Genomic DNA, 25245 nt, shown 5'->3' on the forward strand with positions numbered 1-25245 from the left:
CAATTACCCTTACACAGACATACAATGCAGGCTGAACACCTATGCACATAACATAAAAATAGATAGCAACAGCGCAAACGCCTTTCTTTAGGTTTGCGGTTCCAGATTCCAGGCGCTGGAGACAGAAGCGGCAGCATCTAGAAACACGTCTTTCTCTGGGTACCCAGAATTCCTACCTAGTCCCGGAAGTACCGAAAGAATGGGCGGGCTCTAGCGGAAATAGGCGGAAACGAGGAGTGGTCCTGGCTAGGGGGCGGGCTTTGGCTGGGAACTTGGTCCCGAGCCCTGTCACTTTCAGCTTCCGCCCAGGTGAGGTGTCTATGGAGAGGCTCTTGGCCCAGCTGTGTGGCACCGACGTGGCGCGGCCGCTCCCGCTGTGGGAAGGGGACACCACGGGCCACTGTTTCACCCAGCTGGTGCTCAGCGTCCTTCCCCACGCGCTCCTCGCCGTCCTCAGTGCCTGCCACTTAGGCACCCCAAGGTGGGTAGAGACTGCAGCGAGACACCAGCTCACATCTGCCCCAGGTGTCACAGAATTGCGAGGTCTCTAATAATGTACCACATGGGCGCAGTGCCTGAGGAGGTCAGAGGAAAGGGCATGAGATCTCCTGGAATTGGAGTTTCAGGCAGCTATGAGCCACCATATGGTTTCTGGGAACTGGACCCCTTGGTCCTCTGGAAGAACAGCCAATGCTCTTAACTGCTAAGCTGCCTCTCCAGCTGCATTTTTAAAAAATATTTTAACATTTTTATGTCTAGGAGAGTTTGCCCACATGTGTTTATATGTGCTACTTGCATGTCCTGTACCCTTAGAGGGCAAAAGAAGGCATTGGGTGCCCTGAAATTAGAGTTACATAGGTTGTAAGCTGTCATGTGGGTGTTGGACTAAACTCAGATCCTCTTCAAGAACAGCCGTCTCGGGCTGGAGAGATGGCTCAGAGGTTAAAAACACTGTCTGCTCTTCCAAAGGTCCTGAGTTTAATTCCCAGCAACCACATTGTGGCTCACAGCCATCTATAATAAAATCTGGTGTCCTCTTCTGGCATGCAGGTGTACAGGCAGGCAGAATACTGAATAAATAATCAATAATTAAGCTGGGCATGGTGGTATATGCCTTTAATCCCAGCACTCAAGAGGCAGAGGCAGGTGGATCACTGTGAGTTGGAGGCCAGCCTGGTCTACAAAGCGAGTCCAGGACAGCCAAGGCTACACAGAGAAACCCTGTCTTGGGGGGAAAAAAAAACCAATCAATAAATCTTTAAAAAAAAGAAAAGAACAGCCATCTCTCCTGTGGCATGCCTCCTCATGCCCAGTTTCTTTTATATGAACTTTTAATGCATTATGACATTCACTGCTATAAATGTTTCCTATATTTGATTTTTTTTTTTTTTTTTTAAGACAAAGCATTTCTATGCAGCCTTGGCTGGCCTGGAATTCTCTATGTAGACCAGGCTGACCTCTATTAGAACTCATGGACATCTTTGCATCTCTACCCTGCCTGGTCTTGAGATTTAAAGGATGTACCCTATGTTAATTCTGTTTGGAGGCAGAGGGGTGCTAAGATGGGGTGTTAAATAGCCCAATTTTGCTTTGAGCTCAAGGTCCTCCTGACCCACCTCCCAATTGCTGGTGTTGCAGGTGTGCCGCACCAAACCCAGCCTGTATTTGAGGCATTTGAGTTTGATGGGGTTTTTGTTCGTTTGGGTGTTTGTTTTCTAGGATCTTACTCAGTAGCCCTGGCCAGCCTGGAACTTGCTAAGTAGACCAGGCTGAGTTCAACTGACCTGCTTCTGACTTCCTAGTGCTGGGTTAAAGATGTGTACTTCCACACCTGTTTCCAGCCTGTATTTGATTCTTTATGTTTGTATATGTTCAAGTGTGTGCTGTGTGTGTGTATGAGAGCACACACGAAAACCTATGGAGGCCAGAAGAGGCTATAGGATCCTCTGAAGCTGGAGTCAGAAGCAGCTGTGAGCTGCCTGACATGGCTGCTAGGAACTGAATTCGGGTCCTTGAGAAGGGCAGGAAGTGCTCTTGATCACTGAGCCATCTCTCCAGCCCCTGTATTTTTTTTTTTTTTTCTGAGACAGGGTTTCTCTGTGTAGCCCTGGCTGTCCCAGAACTTGCTCTGTAGACCATGCTGGCCTTGAACTCAGAGATCCGCCTGCCTCTGACTCTGAGAGTGTTGGGATTAAAGGTGTGCGCCACTGTACCCGGCTTGTATTTGATTCTTAAGGTAAACCTTTTTTGCTTATGAAAAACATTTTTGATGTTAAGAAGATAGAAACCGAACTGAAAGAAGTTCCTCTTGAGCGAAGAGGTCACATAGTGACCCACACCACTTCTTACAGTCAGGGGAAGACAGGAGCAGAGCACTCATTCTGAGGTTTTACAAAAACGTAGGCTTCCCTGTTAGAGGGCAAGAGCTGCGCATAAGTAAATGTCACCCCAGGGTGATTCAGATGAATTTAGGGTACTCTCTTGTGGGTCCTTTTCATAGAAAGTGTTTGTTTATCTGTGTAGAATTTGTAGGTTGGTTTTTTTTTTTCTAATTAGAATCCCCATGGTGCGTACAACCTTAACACAGGCTTGTGAGTACCTGTGGCAAAGAGTGAGTCAGAAAGCCTGTGGGTAGATTAGAAAGTGGATTGGGCAGTCTGAGAAGGCTTCCTGCAAGGAAAGGTTTGGTTTCTCGGGTAAAGTAGGGCAGGGATGCCTTGTGCAGGCCAGAAAGGCAATGTGTGTCCTCCAGCTTGCTGGAGGTGATGGGCGTGTCCGAGCCCTGAGTCAGCCATGATGTACCTTTCCTTTTCTTTCTTCTCTTCTTTCTCCAGGACCACGGATTACATCCTACCTTTCAGCCCTGGATGGCGCCTCCGACTCGCAGCTTCCTTCCTTCTCTCCATCCTACCCCTGCTAGACCTCCTTCCGGTTGCTCTGCCACCAGGGTCGCAACCAGGGACCGTAGGGCTGGAGGTACTGACAGGGTGTGTAGCCGCTGTGGCTTGGTTCACCCACAGCCTGGCCCTGTGGGCATTGGTTCATTCCTCACGTGGCCGCTCCCGTGGACCCTTGGCCTTGGCGCTGGCAGCCTTCCTGCCAGCCCCTGCCCTGGTGCTGACCCTTCTGTGGCATTGCCAACGTGATACGTTTCTGCCCCCGCTTCTCCCAGGACCTCTGGGTCGTGTGTGTCTCCTCATCCTGCAGCTGGCAGCGGTCTTGGCCTATGGATTGGGCTGGGCAGCCCCTGGGGGGCCTCGGGGGCCCTGGACTCATGAATCCCTCCTGTCCTTTGAGAGTCAGGAAACAGAGGTGGCTGAGGATGGAGAGAGTTGGTTGTCCCGCTTTTCCTATGCTTGGTTGGCACCCTTGCTTGCTCGCGGAGTCCGCGGAGAGCTCCGGCAGCCCCAGGACACGTGCCGCCTCCCTTGCAGGCTGCATCCAGCCTACCTCGCCCGTGCTTTCCAGGCACACTGGAAGGAGGGGGCCCAACTGTGGAGGGCCCTGTACGGGGCCTTTGGATGTTGCTACCTGGCTCTTGGACTGTTGAAGATGGTGGGGACCATGCTGGGATTCTCTGGGCCTCTGCTGCTCTCTTTGCTGGTGGGCTTCCTAGAGGAAAAGCAAGAGCCTCTAAGCCATGGCCTGCTCTACGTCCTGGGCTTGGCCGGTGGGGCCGTGATAAGTGCTGTGCTACAGAATCAGTATGGGTATGAGGTGCGGAAAGTGACACTGCAGGCACGGGCAGCTGTGCTGAGCATCCTCTACCGCAAAGCCTTGCAGCTCGGACCCAGCCGCCCTCCTACTGGGGAGGCCCTGAACCTACTAGGCACCGACTCTGAGAGGCTGCTTAACTTTGCCGGCAGCTTCCATGAGGCCTGGGGCCTGCCGCTGCAGCTGGCCATCACCCTCTACCTGCTGTACCAGCAGGTGGGCATGGCCTTCCTGGCTGGGTTGGTCTTGGCACTGCTGCTGGTACCTGTGAACAAGGTGATTGCCACCCGCATCATGGCCAGCAATCAGGAGATGCTACAGCACAAGGATGCACGGGTTAAGGTGAGGGTCTTCCGGGGTCCTTCAGCCAGGTGGAGGTCCCACCTACTAGCTAGACAGAGAAGGTATGTGAGCGGTGACCCTACTTCATACCACTCTCTTGTCCCTGTCTCCAGCTCATGACAGAACTGCTGAATGGCATTCGAGTCATCAAATTCTTCCAGTGGGAGCAGGCTCTGGGGGACCGAGTAAAGGCCTGCAGGTCTCAAGAATTGGGCCGACTCCGGGTCATCAAATACCTGGATGCAGCCTGTGTGTACCTATGGGCCGCTCTGCCGGTTGTCACCTGCATCGTCATCTTCATCACCTATGTCCTCATGGGGCACCAGCTCACTGCCACGAAGGTGAGAGCTGGGGAGGGGTCTTAGGGTTACTGTTGCTGGGATGAAACACTGTAACCCAAAGGGAGGGGCTTATTTCATTCACAGTTCTATATAACAGTTCATCATCAAAAGCAGTGAGGACAGACGCTCAAGCAGGTCAGGCACCTGGAGGCAAGAGATGATGCAGAGGCCATGGAGGAGTGCTGCTCACTGGCTTGCTTACTCTGGCTTGCTCAGCCTGCTTCCTTATAGAACCCAGGACCACCAGCCCAGGACGGCACCACCCACAATGGGCCGGGCCCACTGGCATCAGTCACTAATTAAGAAAATGCACTACAGGCTTGTCTACAGCCAGATTTTTTTGAAGACATTTTCTCCTCTCTTATGTCTCTAGCATGTGTCAAATTGACATAAAACTAGCCAGCAGAGAGGGGGGCTGGAGCTAGAATCAAATGGGAGGGGCCTACCATGGAGTGGGAAATTTGAGCTCTGGCTCTTAGTGTTAGCTGCTGGTGGGGAAGAAAGGATCTTTTGGTGCCCTGTTCTTTTCCAGCTAAGAGGGTGCTCTCTGAAGGATTTTTTTTTTTTTTAATGATCTTGGATATATAGCTCTTTGTGTGTGCAAGGAAATCCTTTCTTCCTCTTCCTTTTTCTTCAACTTCCATTCAGGCCCAGACTTGGGATTATATCCTTTTCTGGAGAAGTGCTTTTTTTTTTAAAGACAACGCCTCCCTGTATAACCCAGGCTGCCATCTACCTGGGGTTGGACCCCTTTATTTCTATTGAAGAGAACTTTGGGGCCCGGGATCCCCAATATATTGTTGATTCTGGCCAGGGCTAATGACCGTTGCTGTCACTCAGAATATAAGGAGATGTCAGCATGACCTAGGCCTTGTGCTTATCAAGAGAAGCCTGAAGCTTTGTGTGTAGCTCCACGTCAGAGCCAGTGCTTTCCATGTATGAGGCTCTGGGTCTGTCTCCAGCATCAGAAATAGTAACGTGCATCCCTTAGGGAACACTTAGAATGGGCACCTCTGCCCCAGGCCCACTGCTGTGCTGTTCTCGCCCCCATCGGCCTGTCCATGGGCTGCCTTTGAAGCAGGCCTCAGGGAGCTGCCTCCCCCTTAGGTGTTTACAGCACTGGCACTCGTACACATGCTCATCCTCCCTCTCAACAACTTCCCCTGGGTCATCAATGGCCTCCTGGAGTCCAAAGTGTCCTTGGACCGGATCCAGCATTTCCTCGACCTTCCGAACTACAACCCTGAGGCCTACTACAGCCCTGGTAAGGTGTGGGGATGGGGGTTAGGGGCGGTAGAGGGAGGAGCCCAGTATGTGGTGAGGAGGGGGATATCATTTTGTTTTAAGACTTAACTCTATTTTATGTGCACGTGCATGTGCCTGAGTGTGTGTATGTGCACCCCATGTGTGGTGGCCAGAAGAGAGGGCACTGGATCCCTTGGAACTAAAGTTAACAGGCATGCGCCTTATCATGTGGGTGCTAGGAACTCAACGGGGTCCTCTAGAAGAGCGCTCATAACCACTGTGTGCATAGCCAGCCCTAGCCTGCTGGACATTGTGCACAGATGTTTCCAGAGAAGGCAGGGACAAAATCTCGACACAACAGACTCAGGCTGAATCAGCTCTGGGCAGGTAGTTGAGGGGCAGGTGACAAGGTGACATGCCACTCTTTTGTCCTTTGCATTCTGGCAGACAAGTGGTAGATGGGGAGCCTAGGGTGCGCGGCTTCTTCCCTGTTTAGATCCCCCCACGGAGCCTGCTGTCCTGGAGATGCACGAAGCCCTGTTCTCCTGGGACCCAATTGGAACGAGCCAGAAGACCTTCATCAGGCACCTGGAAGTGAGGAAGGTTCGTGGGAGAAACACCTGGAAGAGTTCCCAGATAAACCGGGTGCTTAGACTGATGCCCAGGGACTAACGCAGCTCTCCAGGGAGGGAAGGAAAGGTGGGGCTTGGTGTTCAGGCTCCAGTCTGAGGGGAGGTCACCCCTTCTGTGCGCACCTCCCTCCTCCCCACCATCTCCTCACACTGGTCACATCTCACCCTGATGTAGGCAGGCCATGCCTACCTAGTCCACAGGTGTGTTTGATCCTCCCTCCAGGGTCCCTTTCCAGCTGCGGGGTTCCAGACAGACCCCCAGAGCTTTTCCACCATCATTTCAGGCTGGGCACCCGTGAAACAGGCCAGCAGCCCCTTCTAAGGACTTTCACAAACAGCGCAGGTCATCCCCTATTTAGTCTCATGAAAGGAGAGCTATGCCTTGTGACTCCTGGCATGGCATAGGTAGTCAAAGAACGTACAGTGGGCACGTTCCTACCAGGATGGTGGCCCTTCTTCGCCCTGGTTTTGAGTCTCTACTCTCCCGACCTGTGCCCAACCCTTTGCCCCACATGTCAACCCAGAGTTCTCCAGCAGTGGCTGACTTGCCTCTACCGCATTTGGCTCGCATATCTGGCTTTTGTTGAATGTTTTGTTTTTGTTCTTAGTTCAGGCAAGACAAGGCTAGAATTCTTCAAAGGAATTTTACTAATGTGTTAGGATGTGTGTGTGTGTGTGTGTGTGTGTGTGTGTGTGTGTGTGTGTGTGTGTGTGTATTCATAGAAACCTACTGGAGCTAGCCTAAGCAAACAAGAATTTGCAGTAAGAACACATAGATGAATCAGAGTCCAAAGCGAGATCTTAGCGACAGCCCAGAGCCAGGCCTCAACTTGCAGCTCTCTTGGCCTTTGTGTGTTTGCTTTGTACGGTCTGTAGACTCTCCATTGAGCACAAGTGTGACGGCAGTCAGTCTTCCGACTTGTAGGCTCTAGCCAGCAAGAACAAAGCTGCCTGAGCCCTGAGCCCTCACTCCCCAGAAGATCATAGCCTGGTGCCCACTTGCAGAGAGGTCAGCCCTGGCCTGCATCGTGTGCTCATTATGGACAAAGCTGCAAAGATCCCTGAACATTTATAAATTTTCTTTGCAAGCCAGGAAATAGCTCTGTGAATGTACATTGCAACTAAGAAATGAAGAAGAGCAGAGTGTTATAAGTGGTGTTGGCAGAGCACCGCCTTTTGCCTGCTGTGATGGGAAATGTAACCCAGTGGCCTCAGAGACAAGAATCCCTCCCACCACACCTGCCTCAGCATACCTCAGGAGTCCTAGATTGAGAGTAAAGCTTGCAGCTGTTCTGGGGCAGATGGCAGGCAACCACTGGGGCCCACATTGTGGGGTGGGGAGACATCTTTCACTGAAGACTTAAACTGAGGCCCAGAGAGACATCAGTTGGGGTTCATCAGTCCAGAACATCATTAGGGAGACCACTGCTCCTTACCCAGTGCACCCCTCCCCTGCAATCGGGCAGTGCTCACTGTGTGACTTCCTTGCAGGGTATGCTGATGGGCATCGTGGGAAAGGTGGGCTGCGGGAAGAGTTCACTACTGGCCGCTGTCACTGGAGAGCTCCACAGGTAATGAGCTTTCAGTGTGCCCCTGACTCTGCTGGCCCCGCCCCTTAGTAGCCACTTCCCAGGCCCCTGCTGGATGTGGCAATGTTCTTAGTGGGGGGCCGTGGAGGGAGGAGAATCACACCTGTATCAAAAAGGGTAAAGTTCGCCGGGCGTGGTAGTGTACTTGGGAAGCAGAGGCAGTTGTATCTCTGTGAGTTCGAGGCCAGCCTGGTCTACAAAGTGAGTCCAGGACAGCCAAGGATACACAAAGAAACTCTGTCTCGAAGAACCAAACAACAACAAAACGGTAAAGTTCCTCCCCTTTGTAGGGAGGTTTCAGTCTGGAGATGGGGAGGTGGCCAAAGTAAAGCTGGCCTAGGATGTAGCTCAGTTGGCAAGCACTTGCCTAACGTGAGCAAAAGCCTTGCCTTTGATCCATGTACCACGTTCACCTGGTCACAGTGGTGTGCATCTGCACTCTCAGCACTCAGGAGATGGGGGCAAGAGGATGAGAAGTTTAAGCCGTCCTTGGCTGCACAGCAAATTCAAGGCCAGCCTGGGACCCATGAGATCCTATGTCAAAAAACAAGATGAAGCTAGCTAAATAAATGGATCAGGAGAGATCACTGCCACACTAGAACAGTGGTTCTCAACTTCCCTATGCTGCGGCCCTTTAATACCGTTCCTCATGTTGTGGTGACCCCCAACTGTAAAGTCATTTTCATCGCTACTTCATCGCTGCAGTTTTGCTACTGTTGTGAAGCGTACTGTAAATATCCCGTGTCTTCCTGTGGTCGTAGGTGACCACTGTGAGAGGGTTACTCCACCCCAAAGGGGTTGCTTCACACATGTTTAGAAACCCTTGCGCTACTAGAGGGTCATAGAGTTAGAACAGGAAGAGAAGTGACACCTTAGCTGTCCTTTCTGAAAACGTGGCTACATAGGGAAGAGGTCCAGAGACAAGTTGAAGATGTGAGGGAGGCCATGTTTTCAGGTGAGGATGAGTTCCGCGGTGTACGTATAGGACAGCTGCTGAGCCAGAGCCACAGAGCTGTGAACCTACAGCTGTGGCCCTTAACCTCAGAGGCTGTCAGCTCCATCTGAGGAAGCTTCTGGGAGGCAGGGCCTGGGCCTGGAAGGAGCCAACAAGGAGCCAGTCCAATGCTGCTTGGCTCTCTGCAGGCTCTGTGGGTGGGTGACAGTGTCAGAGCTGTCCAAAGGCTTTGGACTGGCTACCCAGGAGCCCTGGATCCAGTGTGCCACCATCCGGGACAACATCCTCTTTGGGAAGGCATTTGATTCCCAGCTGTACAGGGAGGTGCTGGAGGCCTGCGCCCTCAACGATGACCTCAGCGTGAGTATCTGGTTCGACACCCTCCCCTGCCTGCTTCCCCATATGTCCCTCACACCCCAGACCACACGTGCTTCTCTGGGAAAGGCTTCTGCGCTCATCTAGGGCGAGCAGTCAGCCTCTGGGCCTCCTAGAGTGTTCAACTGCTTGGTCCCCACCTCCCTGTAAGGCTTCCAGGAGGATGGGGAGGGTGTTGCACTCAGCAGCTAGAAGAGCCCCCCAGGACTCTAAAACCAGGCTGGCGCTGTCGTGAACATGGATCTAACTTATGAGGAGGTTTGGAAGAGTCAAGGCCTTATTTAGAATCCTTGTGGAAGCTGCCAAGCCCATTAGACTGCCCCATACACACAAGCCAGGCACTGAAATCAACAGAGAGAAATCATATATTTGCCTGTGAATTCTCAGCCAGTCCCCGTATCTCCTCCAGGGCTGCACTCACCACTGGCCTGCCCAGATAAATAGGAAACTTCCCTGGGCAGGAGGGCTTTTGGTTTTGATCAAGGGCCATCTTGTGTCCCTTTATCATCTGCTCACATCCTCTGGGCAAAGTGGTTCACCTACCTGTGCTTTGGTCCCATTTGTGAAGAGGAAATAACCCCAGCTTTATAAGATCTTCCTGGCTTCAAATGAGGTAATTCCTATGCTGTAGTTGCTTTCCTGTTGCTGTGATAAAACACCATGGCCAAAGCAACTTCTGGAAGAGTTTATTGGGGGCTTATGGGCCTGGACGGTTAGTCCATGACCATCAGAGCAGGGAGCATGGCAGCAGCAGGCAGGCATGGTGCTGGAGTGGTACATCTTGAGACAGCAGTCACAAAGCAAAGAGCTAACTGGGAATAACAGGGTTTTGAAACCTCACAGACTGACTGCAGTCACACACCTCCTCCAACAAGGCCACGCCTCCTAATCCTTCCTAAGCAGTTTGGCCAACTGAAGACCAAGCATTCACACAAATGAGCCCATGGGCCATTCTCATTCAAACCACCATGGCCTGCCAGCTATTATCCAGGCTCCTCTGAATCACCTGTCCCACCTTGAAGCTTCGTCTCAAGCTCATGAGGCCTTTTGATCTCCACACTGTCACTTTCCTACTAAGGGGCTGGAGACAGGGTAGAAGGTGTGAGGAGTTTACTAAGCAGTAGGTATCTGTTCCTTCAGATCCTGCCAGCTGGAGACCAGACAGAGGTGGGAGAGAAGGGAGTGACCCTCAGTGGGGGACAGCGGGCCCGGATTGCACTCGCTCGCGCTGTCTACCAGGTAAGTTAAAGGGACGAGGGGGCAGGTGTTGGTTGCCTGGTAGGTCAGAGGTATGGAAGTGGTCCAGTGCTGGGGGAGCTTGCTGAACCAGGGCTAGGAATATTTTCCTCTGTATCTGATTTCTCTCTCCCCCACTCCATGTTCCTAGGTACTGTCTATGTACCCCCTGTTTTCAGATTCAAGAAAAAATAAAGGCCTGGGGCTTGGCAAAGCACTGGATCTAATCCTCTGACTTCACACTCAGTAGCAAGGAAGTCTGTCAGCGAGTCTCATCTTTCCTGCTACTGTAGAGTTGTCCTCCCCTGTCTTTTCTGGGTGGGGCCTTGAGGTCTGGGTCTAGGAGAGCCTGTGAGCCCAGCCTTTGGCCATGGTGCCTGCTGTCCGTTCTCTCTAGGAGAAAGCACTTTATCTCCTTGATGACCCCCTGGCTGCCGTGGATGCCGATGTGGCCAACCACCTGCTGCACAGGTGCATCCTGGGAGTGCTGAGCCATACCACCCGGCTGCTGTGCACCCACCGCACCGAGTACCTGGAGAGGGCTGACATGGTGCTGTTGATGGAGGCCGGGCACCTGGTGCGAACAGGTAACATGGCGAAGAAGACCCTTGCCCTGGTGTGATAGCAAATGACAGATGGAACGTCACATGCAGAGCAGATCCAGCCACCCTTCCACATGTGGCCTGGGTGCAGCTCTCAGCTCCTCCTGCCCCCCCACAGAATAGGCATGAGGAAACAACAGGAGAGGAGGGGTGTGTGCGTGACCATGTGCTGAGCTCTTAGAACATAGCTGCCTGGGGCTTTGAGAGCAATCCTGTGGCTTCAGGGAAGTAAGCAGTGGCCTGAAGGAACAAGCTGCTTGTAAAGAAAAGAGTGACAGAACCCCCCCCCCCCCCCCCGTGGATTATTACCCGAGGGGCGTGACCACCTGCAGAGCTCGTGGCAAAGCAACTGGAAAAATGAGGCCCAGCTGCAAGACCAGGGATTGAGTTAGAACTTGAGAAAAGGTGCCAGATGACAATAGTGACAGATGACACGGCGCAGGTGGTGGGGGGTGCTCACTCGTGGCCATGGATTCCCTCAGAACTTCGGCTGGCTAGACTCCAGGTCCACAGCAGTGGACTTAAATGAGTCCACTCGGGTAGGGTAGGGAGGGGGGCCGGAGAGGGGATGGTGGGATTACAGACAGATTTACAAAGGTGCAGTGTAGACCCATAACAGCCCCCTCCACTTCGTCCTTCTAGGGCCTCCTTCTGAGATTCTGCCATTGGTACAAGCTGTCCCCACAACCTGGGCTGAGGAGGGACAAGTGACTAACTCAGGTATGGCCCAGAAGTGGGAGGAGGGGCTGGGCTTTCCCCCCTTCCTTTGTATCTCTGTGTGTGCCGTAGACAGCCCAGGCTGGCCTTGAACTTACTGTGTAGCTTAGACTGGCCTTAAACACACAATCCTACTGAGGGCTGAGACCCCAGGTGTGTACTATCACACATGGAAAAGTTTGTTGTTGTTTTTTCCTTCAAAGTCCTGGGAGTCAAGCCTGGGGCTTTGTGCATGCTCATCAGAGGCTTTGCTTCTCAGCCCTCCAGTCCTGGGCTGCTTTTCACTGGCACATAATGGTAATGCTATCTAAAGCCTGCCTGCTCCCCTGAAACACTCATATTTCAAGCATAATTTCTCTGAGGCCTTCCTGATTCTCACAGGCAAGTCCCTGTCAGTAGAGAACCTAGAGAAAGCCACGGAGGGGCTGGAGATGGGGCAGAGCACAGATGGCTGCCTAGTGCAGGAAGAGAGCAAAAGAGAGGGTGCGGTGGCCCTGCATGTGTACCGAGCATACTGGAGAGCCATGGGCAGCGGCCTGGCCATCGCCATCCTCATCTCTCTGCTCCTCATGCAAGGTGAGACCATCCCCAGCCATGGTGTCCAGGTGCTTATCCACAGTCTCCTTGTGGCAATCAGAATAAGCTTCAGACCTTAGCAAACGTACTACAGTCAGGACAGAAGTATACCCCAATTTTGAGAATTCGTGGTCAGCTAGACTTAGTATTCCACAATAGTCTTCTTTCTTTTTCTTTTCTTTTAAATATTTATTTATTTATTTATTATGTATACAGTGCTCTGCCTGCATGTACACCTGCAGGCCAGAAGAGGACATCAGATCACATTATAGATGGTTGTGAGCCATATGTGGTTGCTGGGAATTGAACTCAGGACCTCTGGAAGAACAGTCTGTGCTCTTAACCTCTGAGCCATCTCTCCAGCCCTAGTCCTCTTTCTTAAATTAAAAAAAAAAAAGTTACTTGCTGGGCATGGTGGCACATGCCTTTAATCCCACACACAGAGAAACCCTGTCTTGGAAAAAAAAATTACTCACTTTATGTATGAATGTTTTGCCTGCATATATGTCTGTACACTATGTGTGTGCTTGGTGTACACAGAGGTCAAAAGAAGACATCAAATCTTTTGGAACTGGAGTTACAGGTGGTTGTGAACAGTCATGTGGGTGTTGGGAATTGAACCTGGGACCTCTGCAAGAGCAGCAAGTGTTCTTAACTGCTGAGTCCTCCCTCTAGCCCCCAACATAGTCATCATCTTTAATATATATATGTGTGTGTGTATATATATATATTCTTTTTTTGAGACTGGGACCTTTTTACTGTGCAGCTCAGGCTGGTTTGGTTCGCCTTTAATTTGCAATCCTCCAGCCTCAACTTCTAAGAATGGAGATTATAGGTGTACACCGCCACAACTGGCTTCCATAGCAATCTTTTGAGCTGCCATCCAGGCAAGTTCCACTCTGCAAAATTGGTCATGTTGTCCACAAAGCCAAAGGGTGATGGGTCTGGGAACAGTGCACAGTAGGAAGGACCAAGGACAGTGGTGAGACATGGAGGCCCAGGGAGGAGGGCAGAAGAGGGAAGACTCAGCTGAGGGCTGAGAATGTGGGTGCCTGAGTAGAATGCACAGGTGAAGTCTGCAACCTCTCCCTTCCCGTCCACGCCCAGCCACGCGCAACGGTGCCGACTGGTGGCTCTCTCACTGGCTCTCTCAGCTGAAGGCAGCCAGAAATAGCTCCGAGGAGGGTCCAGCTTCCTCCAGCCCAGGCTCCACAGGACTCGTCTCCCCGAGGCTGCTTCTCTTCTCTACCAGAAGCCTCTAGTGAGTGGTTGAGGCGGAGAGCAGGGCTGGCGCTCACCAGGATCCTCTAGGGAGGGAGGGCAGGCTTGGAGCTGCGCCTCTCAGAGGGTGGGGAAAGGTGGCCCTAGAGAAGGGAGGGGACCCCAAGCAGTTCTTCTGTGAGTCACCTACATTCTCCTCCCCACTGCTCAGCATCCCCTTGTACAAAGCTGCTTCCAATGGCTCCTCAGACGTCCACTTTTACCTCATCGTGTATGCAACCATTGCTGGCGTCAACTCTCTCTGCACCCTTCTCCGGGCAGTGCTCTTCGCAGCAGGCGCCCTTCAAGCAGCTGCCACACTACACCACCGCATACTGCATCGACTCCTTGTGGTGAGGGCCTGAAAGGGTGGGAAATGTCCCCAGGCTCCTCGGATCCCTGTAGTGCATGGACTACGTTCCACATTCCCAGTCTGGACAGTAGATCTGACAGATGGGGCAGTGTGTAATCATCTCAGACCTAGAGGCTAGGGAGCCAAGTCTCTGCCTGGTTTGGAGCTAGTGGTTTAAGCCTGTGGTTTGTCATCTATAAAGGGGGAAAGTAAGATGATATTCCTCTGAGTTCCGTGTCGTACCTGAGGGGCTAAGGCAAGACCTTGTAGTTCATGCAAGGCCTACTAGCCAGCTTCCTCTTCTGTGTTCTTATTTCCTGTTATGTCCATGGTCTGTTTCCATTTCCCTTTCATTCCTTGATAAGTGGCCTTACTAAGGGTACTTGATCTGTTATGGGTTTTGTTTTGTTTTGAGACAGGGTTTCTCTGTAGCCTTGGCTGTCCTGGACTCACTTTGTAGACCAGGCTGGCCTGGAGCTCACAGAGATCCACCTGCCTCTGCCTCCTGAGTGCTGGGATTACAGACATGTGCCACCATGCCTGATCTGTTATCTTTTTGCTTGTTCATTGCAGAATGTGTATGTTTTATGTGCATGTATGTTTTAAAATTTTTATTTCTTGTGTATATGTTATGATTGTTGGGTTTTAGGGGTGGGGGTTTGTTTGTTTGTTTTTGTTTTTTCCAGACAGGGTTTTTCTGTGTAGCCTTGACTGCCCTGGACTTATTCTGTAGACTAGGCTGGCCTCACAAAGGTTCACCTGCCTCTGCCTCCTGAGTCCTAGGAGTAAAGGCAGGTGCCACCTGCCTGGCTGTTGTTTTTGAGACAGGGTCTCATTATGTATCCCTGGATGTCCTGAAACTCACCATGCAGACCAGGCTGTCATTTAACTTATAGAAATTTGTCTGCCTCTGCCTCCAAGTGCTGGGATTAAAGGCATGCACCATTTTTTTAAAAGGAGAGTTAGCATAGATTTATAATGGAAAAGTGAGAACTCTCTTGAATAGAAAGTTTCCAAGGAAGAAAAAAAATATCCTGTTGTCCCCCTTTTTAAGACAAGGACAGAAAAGCACTGGCTGCTTTTCCAAAGGCCCTGAGTTCAATTCCCAGCAACCACATGGTGGCTCACAGCCATCTATAATGAGATCTGATGCCCTCTTCTGGCCGGTGGTGATGCCTACAGACAGAACATTGTATACATAATAATAAATAAATCTAAAAAATAATTTTAAAAAGACAAGGATCAGGGACGTTGGCGAGAGAAACAAACCCTTGGCTGGGGTCTCACAACTCCTAAGTGACAGACCTGGAACTCAGGTCAAAGGCTGAGTCCACCTGCACTTTCATTTCAGTTTGGTTTGGTTTGTGTTTTCTGACATAGACTCTCTTACTGCCGCTGACCTAGGGTATAGTGGAGGATGGCTTTGAACTCCTGATTCCCCAGCCTTCACGCCTGCATGCTGGGATTATGTGCATGCACTATCACCTGAGCCCTTTAACTGGCAGCGCTGCTCTCCAACTGCAGGCAGGGCGTCCCTCCAGATAGCTAAGGCTCACTTGCCGGCCCATCTTGTGGAAAAAGATTAGCTCTCTGCTCTTAAAAGAGCAGCAAGCATAAGCAACCCAGAGCGCGATGAGTGCTCAGCAGGGCCTTGCAGGGTCGCCACTGACCTACTATCTCAAGGTGGCGATACATTCTTCTCTCTACTGCAAGCCATCTTTCCTACCTTGTTCCCCACCAACCTGGCCACCAACCTTTTCTTCAGTTGTTGACCCCTGTCCTGCCACCTCCCTCTTCCAGGCACAGGTGACTTTCTTTGACTCTACGCCCACGGGACGAGTCTTGAACCGCTTCTCCTCAGATGTAGCCTGTGTAGACGACAGCCTGCCCTTCCTCCTCAACATCCTGCTGGCCAATTCTGTGGGCCTGCTGGGCCTCCTGGCTGTGCTAGGTTCTGGTCTGCCCTGGCTGCTGCTGCTGCTACCACCTCTGAGCCTGGTCTACTACGGCGTTCAGCGGCACTACAGGGCCTCCTTCCGGGAGCTGCGGCGCCTGGGCAGCCTCACCTTGTCTCCACTCTACACCCACCTGGCTGACACCCTGGCAGGCCTCCCTGTGCTCCGTGCTGCGGGGGCCACTTACAGGTGCATCTCCCAGCCAGAGTCTGGGGGTGGGGGGTGGGGCAGGGTGATGCGGAAGCGTACAGAACAGGGGTTAGAAGTAAAGAGGTCCAGTCCTCTTGGGAAGACACTCAGGAAAATGTGAAAACTCGAAGAGAGTGAGGTGGACGGGGCGGGTATGTAAGTCGAGGGATGTCACGCAGGAGTGAGAGCAGCATGACAGTATGGCGGCTTCCCTTCCTTCCTGGCCTCCTCCAGGTTTGAGGAGGAGAACCAGCGACTCCTGGAGCGAAACCAGAGGTGCCAGTTTGCTTCCTATGCCACAATGCAATGGTTGGACATTCGGCTGCAGCTCATGGGGGCAGCAGTGGTCAGCGCCATCGCGGGCATTGCCCTGGTGCAGCACCAGCAGGGCCTCGCCAACCCAGGTGCCATCCTAGGACCCAAGCCCCTTACTTTAGGAGCAAGTCATTTTAGATCCTCGACCCAGACACCTCCCCCACCCCATCCCTACATGTCTCCCTCCCCCAACCCAAAACCATTGTCACCCCCTACCCAGCGTTCCCTCTGAGGACACTTCATCAATGCCATCATCGCCACCGTTATTTTAAGCGCTAAGAAATCCACAGGCAGTGGTGGATCTGAGACTAAACCAAGTCCCGTGATGGCCATCCTTTCCTTGCTCCTGTCCGTAGTCCTACCCTGCCACAGTCCCACCTTATCTGCTGCCTGCCACCCCTCATAGCTTCCTTCCCCAGGCATCCTCACTCCACTGCTTCCACCTGGCCTTCCCTGCCCCTGGCCTGGGTCCACTTATCTGCCTGCCTCTTGAACACCCACAGTCTAAAACTGGCATTCTCTTGTTCTTCTCTCTCTCTCTCTCTCTCTCCCCCTCCCTCCTCCCTCTCTCTCTCTCTCTCTCTCTCACACACACACACACACACACACAAACACACACACACACACACACACACACACGAACTTCTCAGCACCCAGGTGTCCCCTAGCGGCTGGTACTCTGCCCCCCCCAACACAGGGCTGGTGGGCCTCGTGCTGTCCTACGCCTTGTCCTTGACGGGCCTGCTCTCTGGCCTGGTGAGCAGCTTCACACAGACAGAAGCCATGATGGTGAGCGTGGAGCGCCTGGAGGAGTATTCCTGTGACATCCCCCAGGAGCCCCAGGGCCAGCCACTGCAGGTGAGGTCTGCCCTGCCACCCTAGGCCGGAGCTGCTGGCCGAGGGGGTCCACCAGTCCTCTCAGGGCATTTCCTTCCGCCCCTTGCCATCTTCCTTACATCTCTGAGCCCCTCCATTCAACTGCCAGCATCCTTCACTGTGCCCTTCATCCCTGTGCACTTTGTCTCCTCACTCACTGTTTCCTCTACCTCTGCTCTCACAGCGCCATTCTTCATTCATGTCCCCTCCTCCCACGCGCCAGCCCGGGCCTCCTTATCATTCCTCCTTCACCTCTCGCCCACAGTCACCCCACCAGGGCACCAGCTGGCTGACCCAGGGAAGTGTGGAGTTCCAGGATGTGGTGCTGGTATATCGGTCAGGGCTGCCCAATGCCCTGGACAGGGTGACCTTCCGTGTGGAGCCTGGAGAGAAGCTGGGCATTGTGGGCCGCACAGGCTCCGGCAAGTCTTCCCTGTTTTTGGTGCTCTTCCGGCTGCTGGAGCCCAGTGCAGGGCGGGTGCTGCTCGACGGTGTGGACACCAGCGAGCTGGAACTGGCTGAGCTCAGGTCTGGGGGATAGGTGATTTGGGAGGAGGGAGGAGGGCAGTGGGAACTACTGTAGGAAGGTATTAAGTAACCTCAGGACAGCCAGGGCCTGTCAGGGGACAAGGAAGACGAGGTGGACAGGCGAGGACCAGGAAGCTGTGACCACAGTCACACCTGATGTTCCCTGGATCGTCCTCACCCTACTTTGGGTGCATTTCCATCTTCATCTTTCTTGTGGTTCCTAGGACACACCTTCTGTCCCAGACACTAGCGTTGCCTTCCAAATCAGACACTCTTGGGAGCTGTACTCCCAGATGCCATGAGCCCTCAGGCCTCAGGCTTGGCAGGCAGTGCATATGGCACCTTGGGGCCTGGGTCAGTTGTACTTGGTCACAAGTGCTCCCATCTGGAGCTATATGTGCCTAGGCCATTCCCAGTTTACCTTAGAATCATTTTTCTCCCAGTTCCAAGACATGGGAAGGGTAAGGACGCTTCACCATAAGCTCAGAGCACATGGTTTGCTCCCCGCCCTACCTCCTCTGTCCTCTCTCCAGACCTGTGATGGTCTGACCTTATTATGGCTTCCAGCTCCTTGGCCTCCTCCGATTTGGAAGTGCCTCCATCCCATTCCCTCTCTCTTCATTTCCTGCCTCTCCACTGCTGTCTCTGGGGTCAGTACCACAGTTCAAAGCCATTTGTTCTCTGGCTCTGAACACTTTAGTTAGGTATACTCACTTAAGGCCAGTAGGCCTCTGATCCCTTTGGCGCCTCTCACTGAGCCGGTAGTGTCCTAGGTATGTGATTGGTGGATAAAGAGATGGGAAGAAGAGGGGGGGATGTTTGGATCTCATCCCCTGATGTCCTTAGAAGTCCAGGCCCCATAGGTAAACTTGGCCCACAAGAAGATGGCTGTGTCTCCAGCCTGGCCTCCGTGTCCTTGCTCCCCAGATCCCAGCTGGCTGTCATCCCCCAGGAGCCTTTTTTGTTCAGCGGGACTGTTCGGGAGAACCTGGATCCCCAGGGCCTGCATGAGGACGGGGCCCTGTGGCAAGCCCTAGAGCAGTGTCACCTGAGTGAGGTGACTGTAGCTATGGGTGAGTCTCGGGCATGGCTGGAAGAGGAGGTAAGAAGCAAAGAGTGGCTGCCAGCACTCCAGGTGCTCTGATTGCAGGTGGCCTGGATGGAGAGCTGGGCGAAAGGGGCCGGAACTTGTCCCTGGGACAGAGGCAGCTGCTGTGTCTGGCCAGGGCTCTTCTTACAGATGCCAAGGTACGACAGGAGGCAACAGCCAGGAGGCAGGCATGTGTCGAGGGAGGCGGTGTTTTGGAGAGAGGTTTCAAGGAAAAGCTGAAGGTGGGGGAATGGTAGGTAGGTTACAGTCTCCCCCTCTTGCTCCCCTTCCCTGCTTTCTGCTGTCCAGGTCTTGTGCATTGACGAGGCCACTGCAAGTGTGGACCAGAAGACAGACCAGCTGCTCCAGCAAACCATCTGCAAGCGCTTTGCCAACAAGACAGTGCTGACCATTGCCCACAGGTCAGATACTGCTCAGCGTCAGCGGAGGCACAGACCACTGACCCTTGCAAGGACCCCACCCCCACTCTGTCCAGAGAGATCAGACCCCAGAGGTAGCATTGGCTAGGCTGGGGGGGGGCAGGGGGGGCCGGGGTCTAGGCCTGGGGAATCTCAGCTTCTATTCCTTCAGGTACAACCCGAGGCCCTTGGTAGCACGTCATCTGGAGAGATACCACGGTTCTTCCCATAGCACAGACCCAGGGACTCAAACCTGTGAGGGCAAACCTGTGCAGTCTGGAAGGATCTGGAGGGAGGTCAGGTCAGCTTTCTCTTTAGGCCACTGTGGCCCCATCTCCTGGCACTGATATTCTTCTCCCACACAGGCTCAATACAATCCTAAGCTCTGACCGCGTGCTGGTGCTCCAAGCCGGGAGGGTGGTAGAGCTGGACTCCCCCTCAGCCCTGCGCAACCAGCCCCAGTCACTGTTCCAGCAGCTACTGCAGAGCAGTCAGCAGGGTGCCCACCCGCTCCCTGCAGAATGCTGAGCCCCCCACAGGGATCTATAACCCTTCCCACCAGGGCTGCCCAGTTTACAGTCTCCTCTGTGCTGCTACCTCTCCTCCACTTCCTCAGAGGGGAGAGAGCACCCTGGCTTCCTCCATGAAAACCACTCAAAGGTGTGGGGAAGGCTGAGGCTCCCCCAGAACCAGCCCACTGTGGGCCTCTTCACCCAGAATCCTGCACCAGTGTTTCTTCCACAGAAGCCCACTTGTGTTTTTAATAATTTTATTTGATAAAATTCCTATCTTACATTCTGTGTTTTAAAAAAATAATATTTCTAGTGTGAGGCTAAAATCCCCTGGCTGGGTGTACCAAAGCTGAGGGCTGCTGAGAAAGGACCACTACAGTCTGAGGTGTGAAGGAAATGAGGGAGGGGCTGGAAAGCCCCCGCTTCCATCACAGCGCCGTGGTCTTACCAGGCTCAGGGGGCAGGTCTGGTGGCAGAGGGAACCCTGTAGGCAGCATGCTAACCTGACATTCCTGATCCTGCCGAGCTGGGGCATAGTGCGGGGCTGGGTAGCAACAGGGTCCAGTGGGGCATATGCCCCGGCGCCATGCCCTCAGGGTCAGCAACACAGTGGCCAGAACCAGAGCAGCAGTGAGGGACCCAAATACCACCAGGGCCACCAAGCTAGACTCACCTAGTCCAGCCTCTTGCCTCCGTACCACCTCCTTCACTGAGATCCTCAGCAGGCCCGCCCCTGCACTATGAGGGGCTGGCCCCGTGGCAGGTACAACTATAGCTGCCATGGGTGTTTGTGGGGTCACCGTTGTGGCGGGGTCTGGAGCAGGTAAGACAAGCTCACAAGTCTTGCCGCCGTAGCCACTGGGGCAGAGGCAGTCAAAGTCATGGATCCGGTCCCGACAGCGGGCCCCTCTCTGGCATGGGCGGCTGGCACAATCATCTAGGTTGATGGTGCAGAAGCGTCCGGCAAAGCCCTCAGGACAGAGGCAGGAGAAGCGGTTTATGCCATCAATACATGTGGCACCATTAGCACAAGGTCGCATCAGGCAGTCGTCCACGTTGACCTCACAGTGGGCACCCATGAATCCTGCCAGGCAGCGGCATGTGAAGTTGAGGGCAAAACCCTGGTCGTCCTGGCACAGCCCGCCGTTCCGGCATGGGAAGCTAAGGTGGGAATGGGAGAGAACATTGGTATCAATTGGCCAGCCAATGTCCTGGCCACTGGCTCCCCCTTTTCTGCTGTGTCACTTTGGGCTGCTCTCTCTGAGTGTCAAATAACCTTAACTTAAAAATGAGACTAAAAATAGCCAAATTGTGTGGGTTAAATAAGAGAATCCAATGTCAAGTAGTTAGTGCATGGTCAGGCCCAAACTCAGGGCTCACAGAAGGGCTGTCTGTTATCTCCACAGGCTCTTAGGCCTGTAGCGGAAGTAGGGCAAGTCCAGCCCTGTGGCCGTTTCATAATCCGCACAGGGAGAGCCAGCTAGCTCTTCAGGCTGCATGTCTGCTTTTGTGAGAGAGTAAAGGGAGTCCCAGGTGCCTCCCCTCCCATGCCACCCTACCCCACCAAAACATCATTTGTGGTGAAGAAACAGCTCAGAGGTTAAAAAAAAAAAAAAAAAGAAAAAAGAATTGAGGATCTGAACCAGGAACACTGTCCAAGTGGAGTTTTCATGCTGAGGTCTGCTTGTGTGGATCTAACCCTCAGTCTCCCACTGTACTGCCCGCCCTGCCTCTTTCCTCACTACCAGATTCTGGTTTAGCTTCCTCCAGGGTCCAGCACTCACCCTGCCTGCTCACAAGGTCCAGCCTTGCGCTCACAGCCACGTCCATGGAAGCCCGGCAGGCACACACAGTGGTACTCACCACCCCCATCGTAGACACACTGGCCTCCGTTCTGGCAGGGTGACTGTGAGGTACAGATGTGCTCATCTGGATAGGGAGTAAGAACATATTGGTCCCCGGACCCCATGTGGTCCAGATCCAAAGCTCTGTGAAACTGGCTCATACTTCAGACCCACCCCTGGCCAGGATGCTATGCTGGGGAAAGGTATACTGGAATAGGGTTCTAGAAGTCCCTGGCCTCAGCTCTGACAGTCTGGGTCAAACTGACTTTGGACAAGTTACAGCTCTTCTGGGGACCATAGTTTCATGAAGCTTAACATGGGTACAATTTGAGGTTGGAGAGAGCTCTCAACAGTTAAGAGCACTAGCTACTCTTCCAGAGGTCCTGAGTTCAATTCCCAGCACCCACATGGCAGCTCACAATCTGATACCCTCTTCTGGTCTGCAGGCATACTTTCAGACAAAGACCTGAATACATACAAAACAAATCCAAACAAAGATGTGTGCGGTTTTTAGCAGCTGTCTTTCCACCATCATGAGGTGATGTTGAGGATCCATTCAAACATATGGAGGGATGACTTGAACATGACAAAATAAGTGCTCCATAAATAGTAAATATTAATGGATGTTCTAGACCTCATGGGCCCTGTAGCCAATAGCCCCCCGTCCTACCTTTGTCACAGAACTTTCCTGCCCAGCCACTGTGGCAGATGCATTGCCAGGGCTGGTGGCAGGTACCGTGCTGGCAGCCAGGCATCCTCACACAGCGCTCACAGTGCAGCCCCTCCCAGCCTGGGTCACACCTGGTGGGGAAAACACAGGATGAGGGTGTGGAGGTGCGTGGAACGTAGAACCAGAGCCCCCAGACACCAGTAGGATATAGAACAGCCCGTGAGAGAAAGCGGAGCAGCTCCAGCTAGGTGCCGGGCTGTGCAGACACGTAAGCAATCAAACAACAGCACTCAAGATCAGCATCTGGGTCTTGTCTAGCCTTTCATAATCGGGTTTTCTCACCTGGAGACTGAGAAAATGCCTCCCTTGAAGACTCTTGTTAAAGAAACAAAACAATGTAAAGACCTCAGGACGTCCCTGGAGTGTCTGGTTATGTACATTTGAAAGAGTGAGTGACCTTCTGAGACCACCAGGACTACCTCCCTCTCTTTCCCTTCAGACTCCAGAACAAGTGGCTGGGTTTTTGTTTTGTTTTGTTTGTTGGGGGGGGGGCATGGGGATTTTTGTTTTGTTTTGTTTTTAATCTGAGTCTCAAGTAGACAAGGCTAGCCCATAATCCTGATCTTCCTGGCCTCAATTCACAACCACTAGGATTACAGATATGTGTCATCACACCAGCTCTAGGACTTTTTGTTGTTTTGGTTTTGTTTTTTCTTTTTTTGGTTTTTCGAGACAGGGTTTCTCTGTGTAGCCTTGGCCATCCTGGACTCACTTTGTAGACCAGGCTGGACTCGAACTCACAGCGATCCGCCTGCCTCTGCCTCCCGAGTGCTGGGATTAAAGGCGTGTGCCACCACGCCCCGCTTGGTTTTGTTTTTTCAAGACAGGGTCTCTCTCTGTAGTCCTGGCCGTCCTGGAACCGGCTCTGTAGACCAGGCTGGCCTCGAACTCAAGAGACTACCCTGCCTCCACCTCCCAAGTGCTGGGATTAACGGTGTGTGCCTCCACTACCCATCGACTTATTTTTTTTATAAGTCACATGTCAAGTACCTGCCCTTGTCAGCTCACTTCTCATGTCCAAACTCTTCTGCTGCAGAATTTACCCAGTCTGCCCTAGTAAACCAATGGCAAACTTCTCCAAGAAAACAACCACCCTCTCTGCAGCCTTTCTTCCGAAGCAGCTCTTCTCTTTATTTCCCTCTTTCTTGCGGCTGCTCTCAGTCTCTAAACTCTCAAGCTTTAGGTGTCTCTACAGGCATCTCGAGGAACAGAGCCCTTGGTAGAATAAAGAGTCAAATACAAAAAAAAAAAAAAAACAAAAAACAAAAAAACAAAACAAAAAAAAAAAAAAAAACGAGGTAAGAGGAGGGAATCAGGGCTGGTCATCCTGTTGCGTAAAACCAAACAATAGAGTCTTAAGATCCTAGACACTGTTTTGGGTTTTGACCTGCTCATGGGTGGGGAGGCCCGAAAGGTGATGAGCAAAGGCTTTGAGGCATGTGTGTAGCAGTCGTACCTGCAGGAGCCGTCAGGAGCGCAGCAGCCGTGGGCCAGGTCACAGTGGGAGCTGCAGTCATCCGCTGAAAGAGAATAGTGTAGTAAGCGTGAGCCTGCGTCAGGGTCTGCCTTCCTGGGACTCGGGACTTGGCAGAGGTTTCAGTAGTTAGACCGATTCAACTCCAGCCATAGCAACACTGAAGAGCGTCCCTTTCCAAAGGAAGCACCATTCCATCGCCCGATAGAACCGGGTGGCTGTAGTGCCATCTTTAGCCGGCAGAGGTCAACGTGCCAGCGAGGACCGCTGAACAGGGCCGCGACCCGATCCCTGGGGCACGCTCACCTCTGGCAGGCTGGCTGGTTGCCCCCAGGATGCACAGCAGGCACATGAGATGTAGACAGCGGCAGCCGCTGGGCATGGTCAGTTCCGGCCCCAGGAGGGACCGACGGATGAACGGCCAAACGTTTAGACACCTGTGGGATGGCACTGGCTGTGAAGCACCCGGAGGTAGCGGCACTCTTACCGGCTCCAAGTGACAGGAGCCAGAGAAGGAGAGGGACACCGAGACTGAAGACCCTGGGGAGCGGAAGGGCGGGGGCGAGGAAGGGATGAGCAGTGGAAGGGAATGGAGTCAGGAACCCACTAGCCAAGTCTGCGCGAAAAAGGCCAAAGGATGGGCAGCGGCGAGCGTGGCCACGGCGCGGGAATGGCTAGGGCTGCAATCGAGGTCCAAGTGGAGGGCTCGGCAGGGATGGAGACAGAGCTGAGAGGCGAGCGCGACGGGACGTGGGGGCCGGTACAAGAAGGGACCGCTCCCAGTTCGCAGCTGCAAGCAGTCTCTCGGCTTGAGTCCTCTGACACCCACCCACCTAGGCCTGGCTCTCACCGCCACCACCCACTGCCCTGGCTCTGCCACGTTCGGGCCTGAGATCCCCACGGTGCGCCCGCGTCCTCCAGGCTTCTCACCTCCGGCTGGGAGGCGAGGCGTCCCCAGGGCGCAGAGTCAAACGGGGTCCGACGGGCTCGGCCGGCGGGGGCTCGGGGGGCGGGGGCGCCCCTAGCTGGCCGCGGGGCTCCGCGCCGAGGTGGCTGCCATGCCAGCGGAACGCTCGGTAATCTGGGGCTGCAGGCGACCCCGAGCGGCCGCGGCGGCTCCTCGCGCGCGCTCGGCCCCCTGCCAGGGGCGGCGTGTGCCGGCGGAGCCCGCCTCTCCCCTCCCGCCGCCGCGGCCCGCCCCGCACCGATTGCGCCCGGCGCCCACCCCCGCTGCGCACCGCCACACTCACGCTGCCACTCGGCCCTGGCGCCCCCAACCCTCCTTGCCCCTCCCTTCTCGGCCCACAAGCCCCCAGCCGCCCCCCCCCCCAGCCTCCCCAGCCTCGCCTTTCTTCCTCCGAAGCTAGAAAATCAAAG

The 25245-nt window shown here is 53.5% G+C and overlaps 2 protein-coding genes across 3 annotated transcripts; one reads left to right on the forward strand and one right to left on the reverse strand.

Moving 5' to 3' along the window:
• Positions 1–262: 262 nt before the first annotated feature.
• Positions 263–19841, forward strand: Abcc10 (ATP binding cassette subfamily C member 10). The gene is made up of 21 exons (XM_051152887.1): positions 263–481; positions 2835–4056; positions 4170–4397; positions 5505–5661; positions 6139–6245; positions 7766–7845; positions 9007–9178; positions 10334–10432; positions 10827–11016; positions 11674–11751; positions 12130–12324; positions 13432–13585; positions 13757–13937; positions 15737–16080; positions 16315–16484; positions 17093–17253; positions 17537–17799; positions 18727–18872; positions 18950–19047; positions 19199–19311; positions 19674–19841. The coding sequence occupies exons 1-21, from the start codon at positions 321–323 to the stop codon at positions 19834–19836; spliced, it is 4482 nt and encodes a 1493-aa protein (XP_051008844.1). The 5' UTR covers positions 263–320; the 3' UTR covers positions 19837–19841.
• A 407-nt stretch (positions 19842–20248) lies between these two features.
• Dlk2 (delta like non-canonical Notch ligand 2) lies at positions 20249–24873 on the reverse strand. 2 transcript variants are annotated; one of them, XM_051152885.1, is made up of 6 exons: positions 24799–24873; positions 24175–24305; positions 23851–23914; positions 22335–22465; positions 21605–21749; positions 20249–20981 (listed from the first exon to the last, which is right to left on the reverse strand). In XM_051152885.1, the coding sequence occupies exons 2-6, from the start codon at positions 24248–24250 to the stop codon at positions 20249–20251; spliced, it is 1149 nt and encodes a 382-aa protein (XP_051008842.1). In that variant the 5' UTR covers positions 24251–24305; positions 24799–24873. The 2 variants fall into 2 exon arrangements, with proteins under 2 accessions (XP_051008842.1, XP_051008843.1); XM_051152886.1 differs by lacking the exon at positions 22335–22465 and having other exon boundaries at positions 24799–24816.
• Between the last annotated feature and the right edge of the window lie 372 nt (positions 24874–25245).

Source organism: Acomys russatus, chromosome 11 (assembly GCF_903995435.1).
Source record: "Acomys russatus chromosome 11, mAcoRus1.1, whole genome shotgun sequence".
NCBI lineage: Eukaryota > Metazoa > Chordata > Mammalia > Rodentia > Muridae > Acomys > Acomys russatus.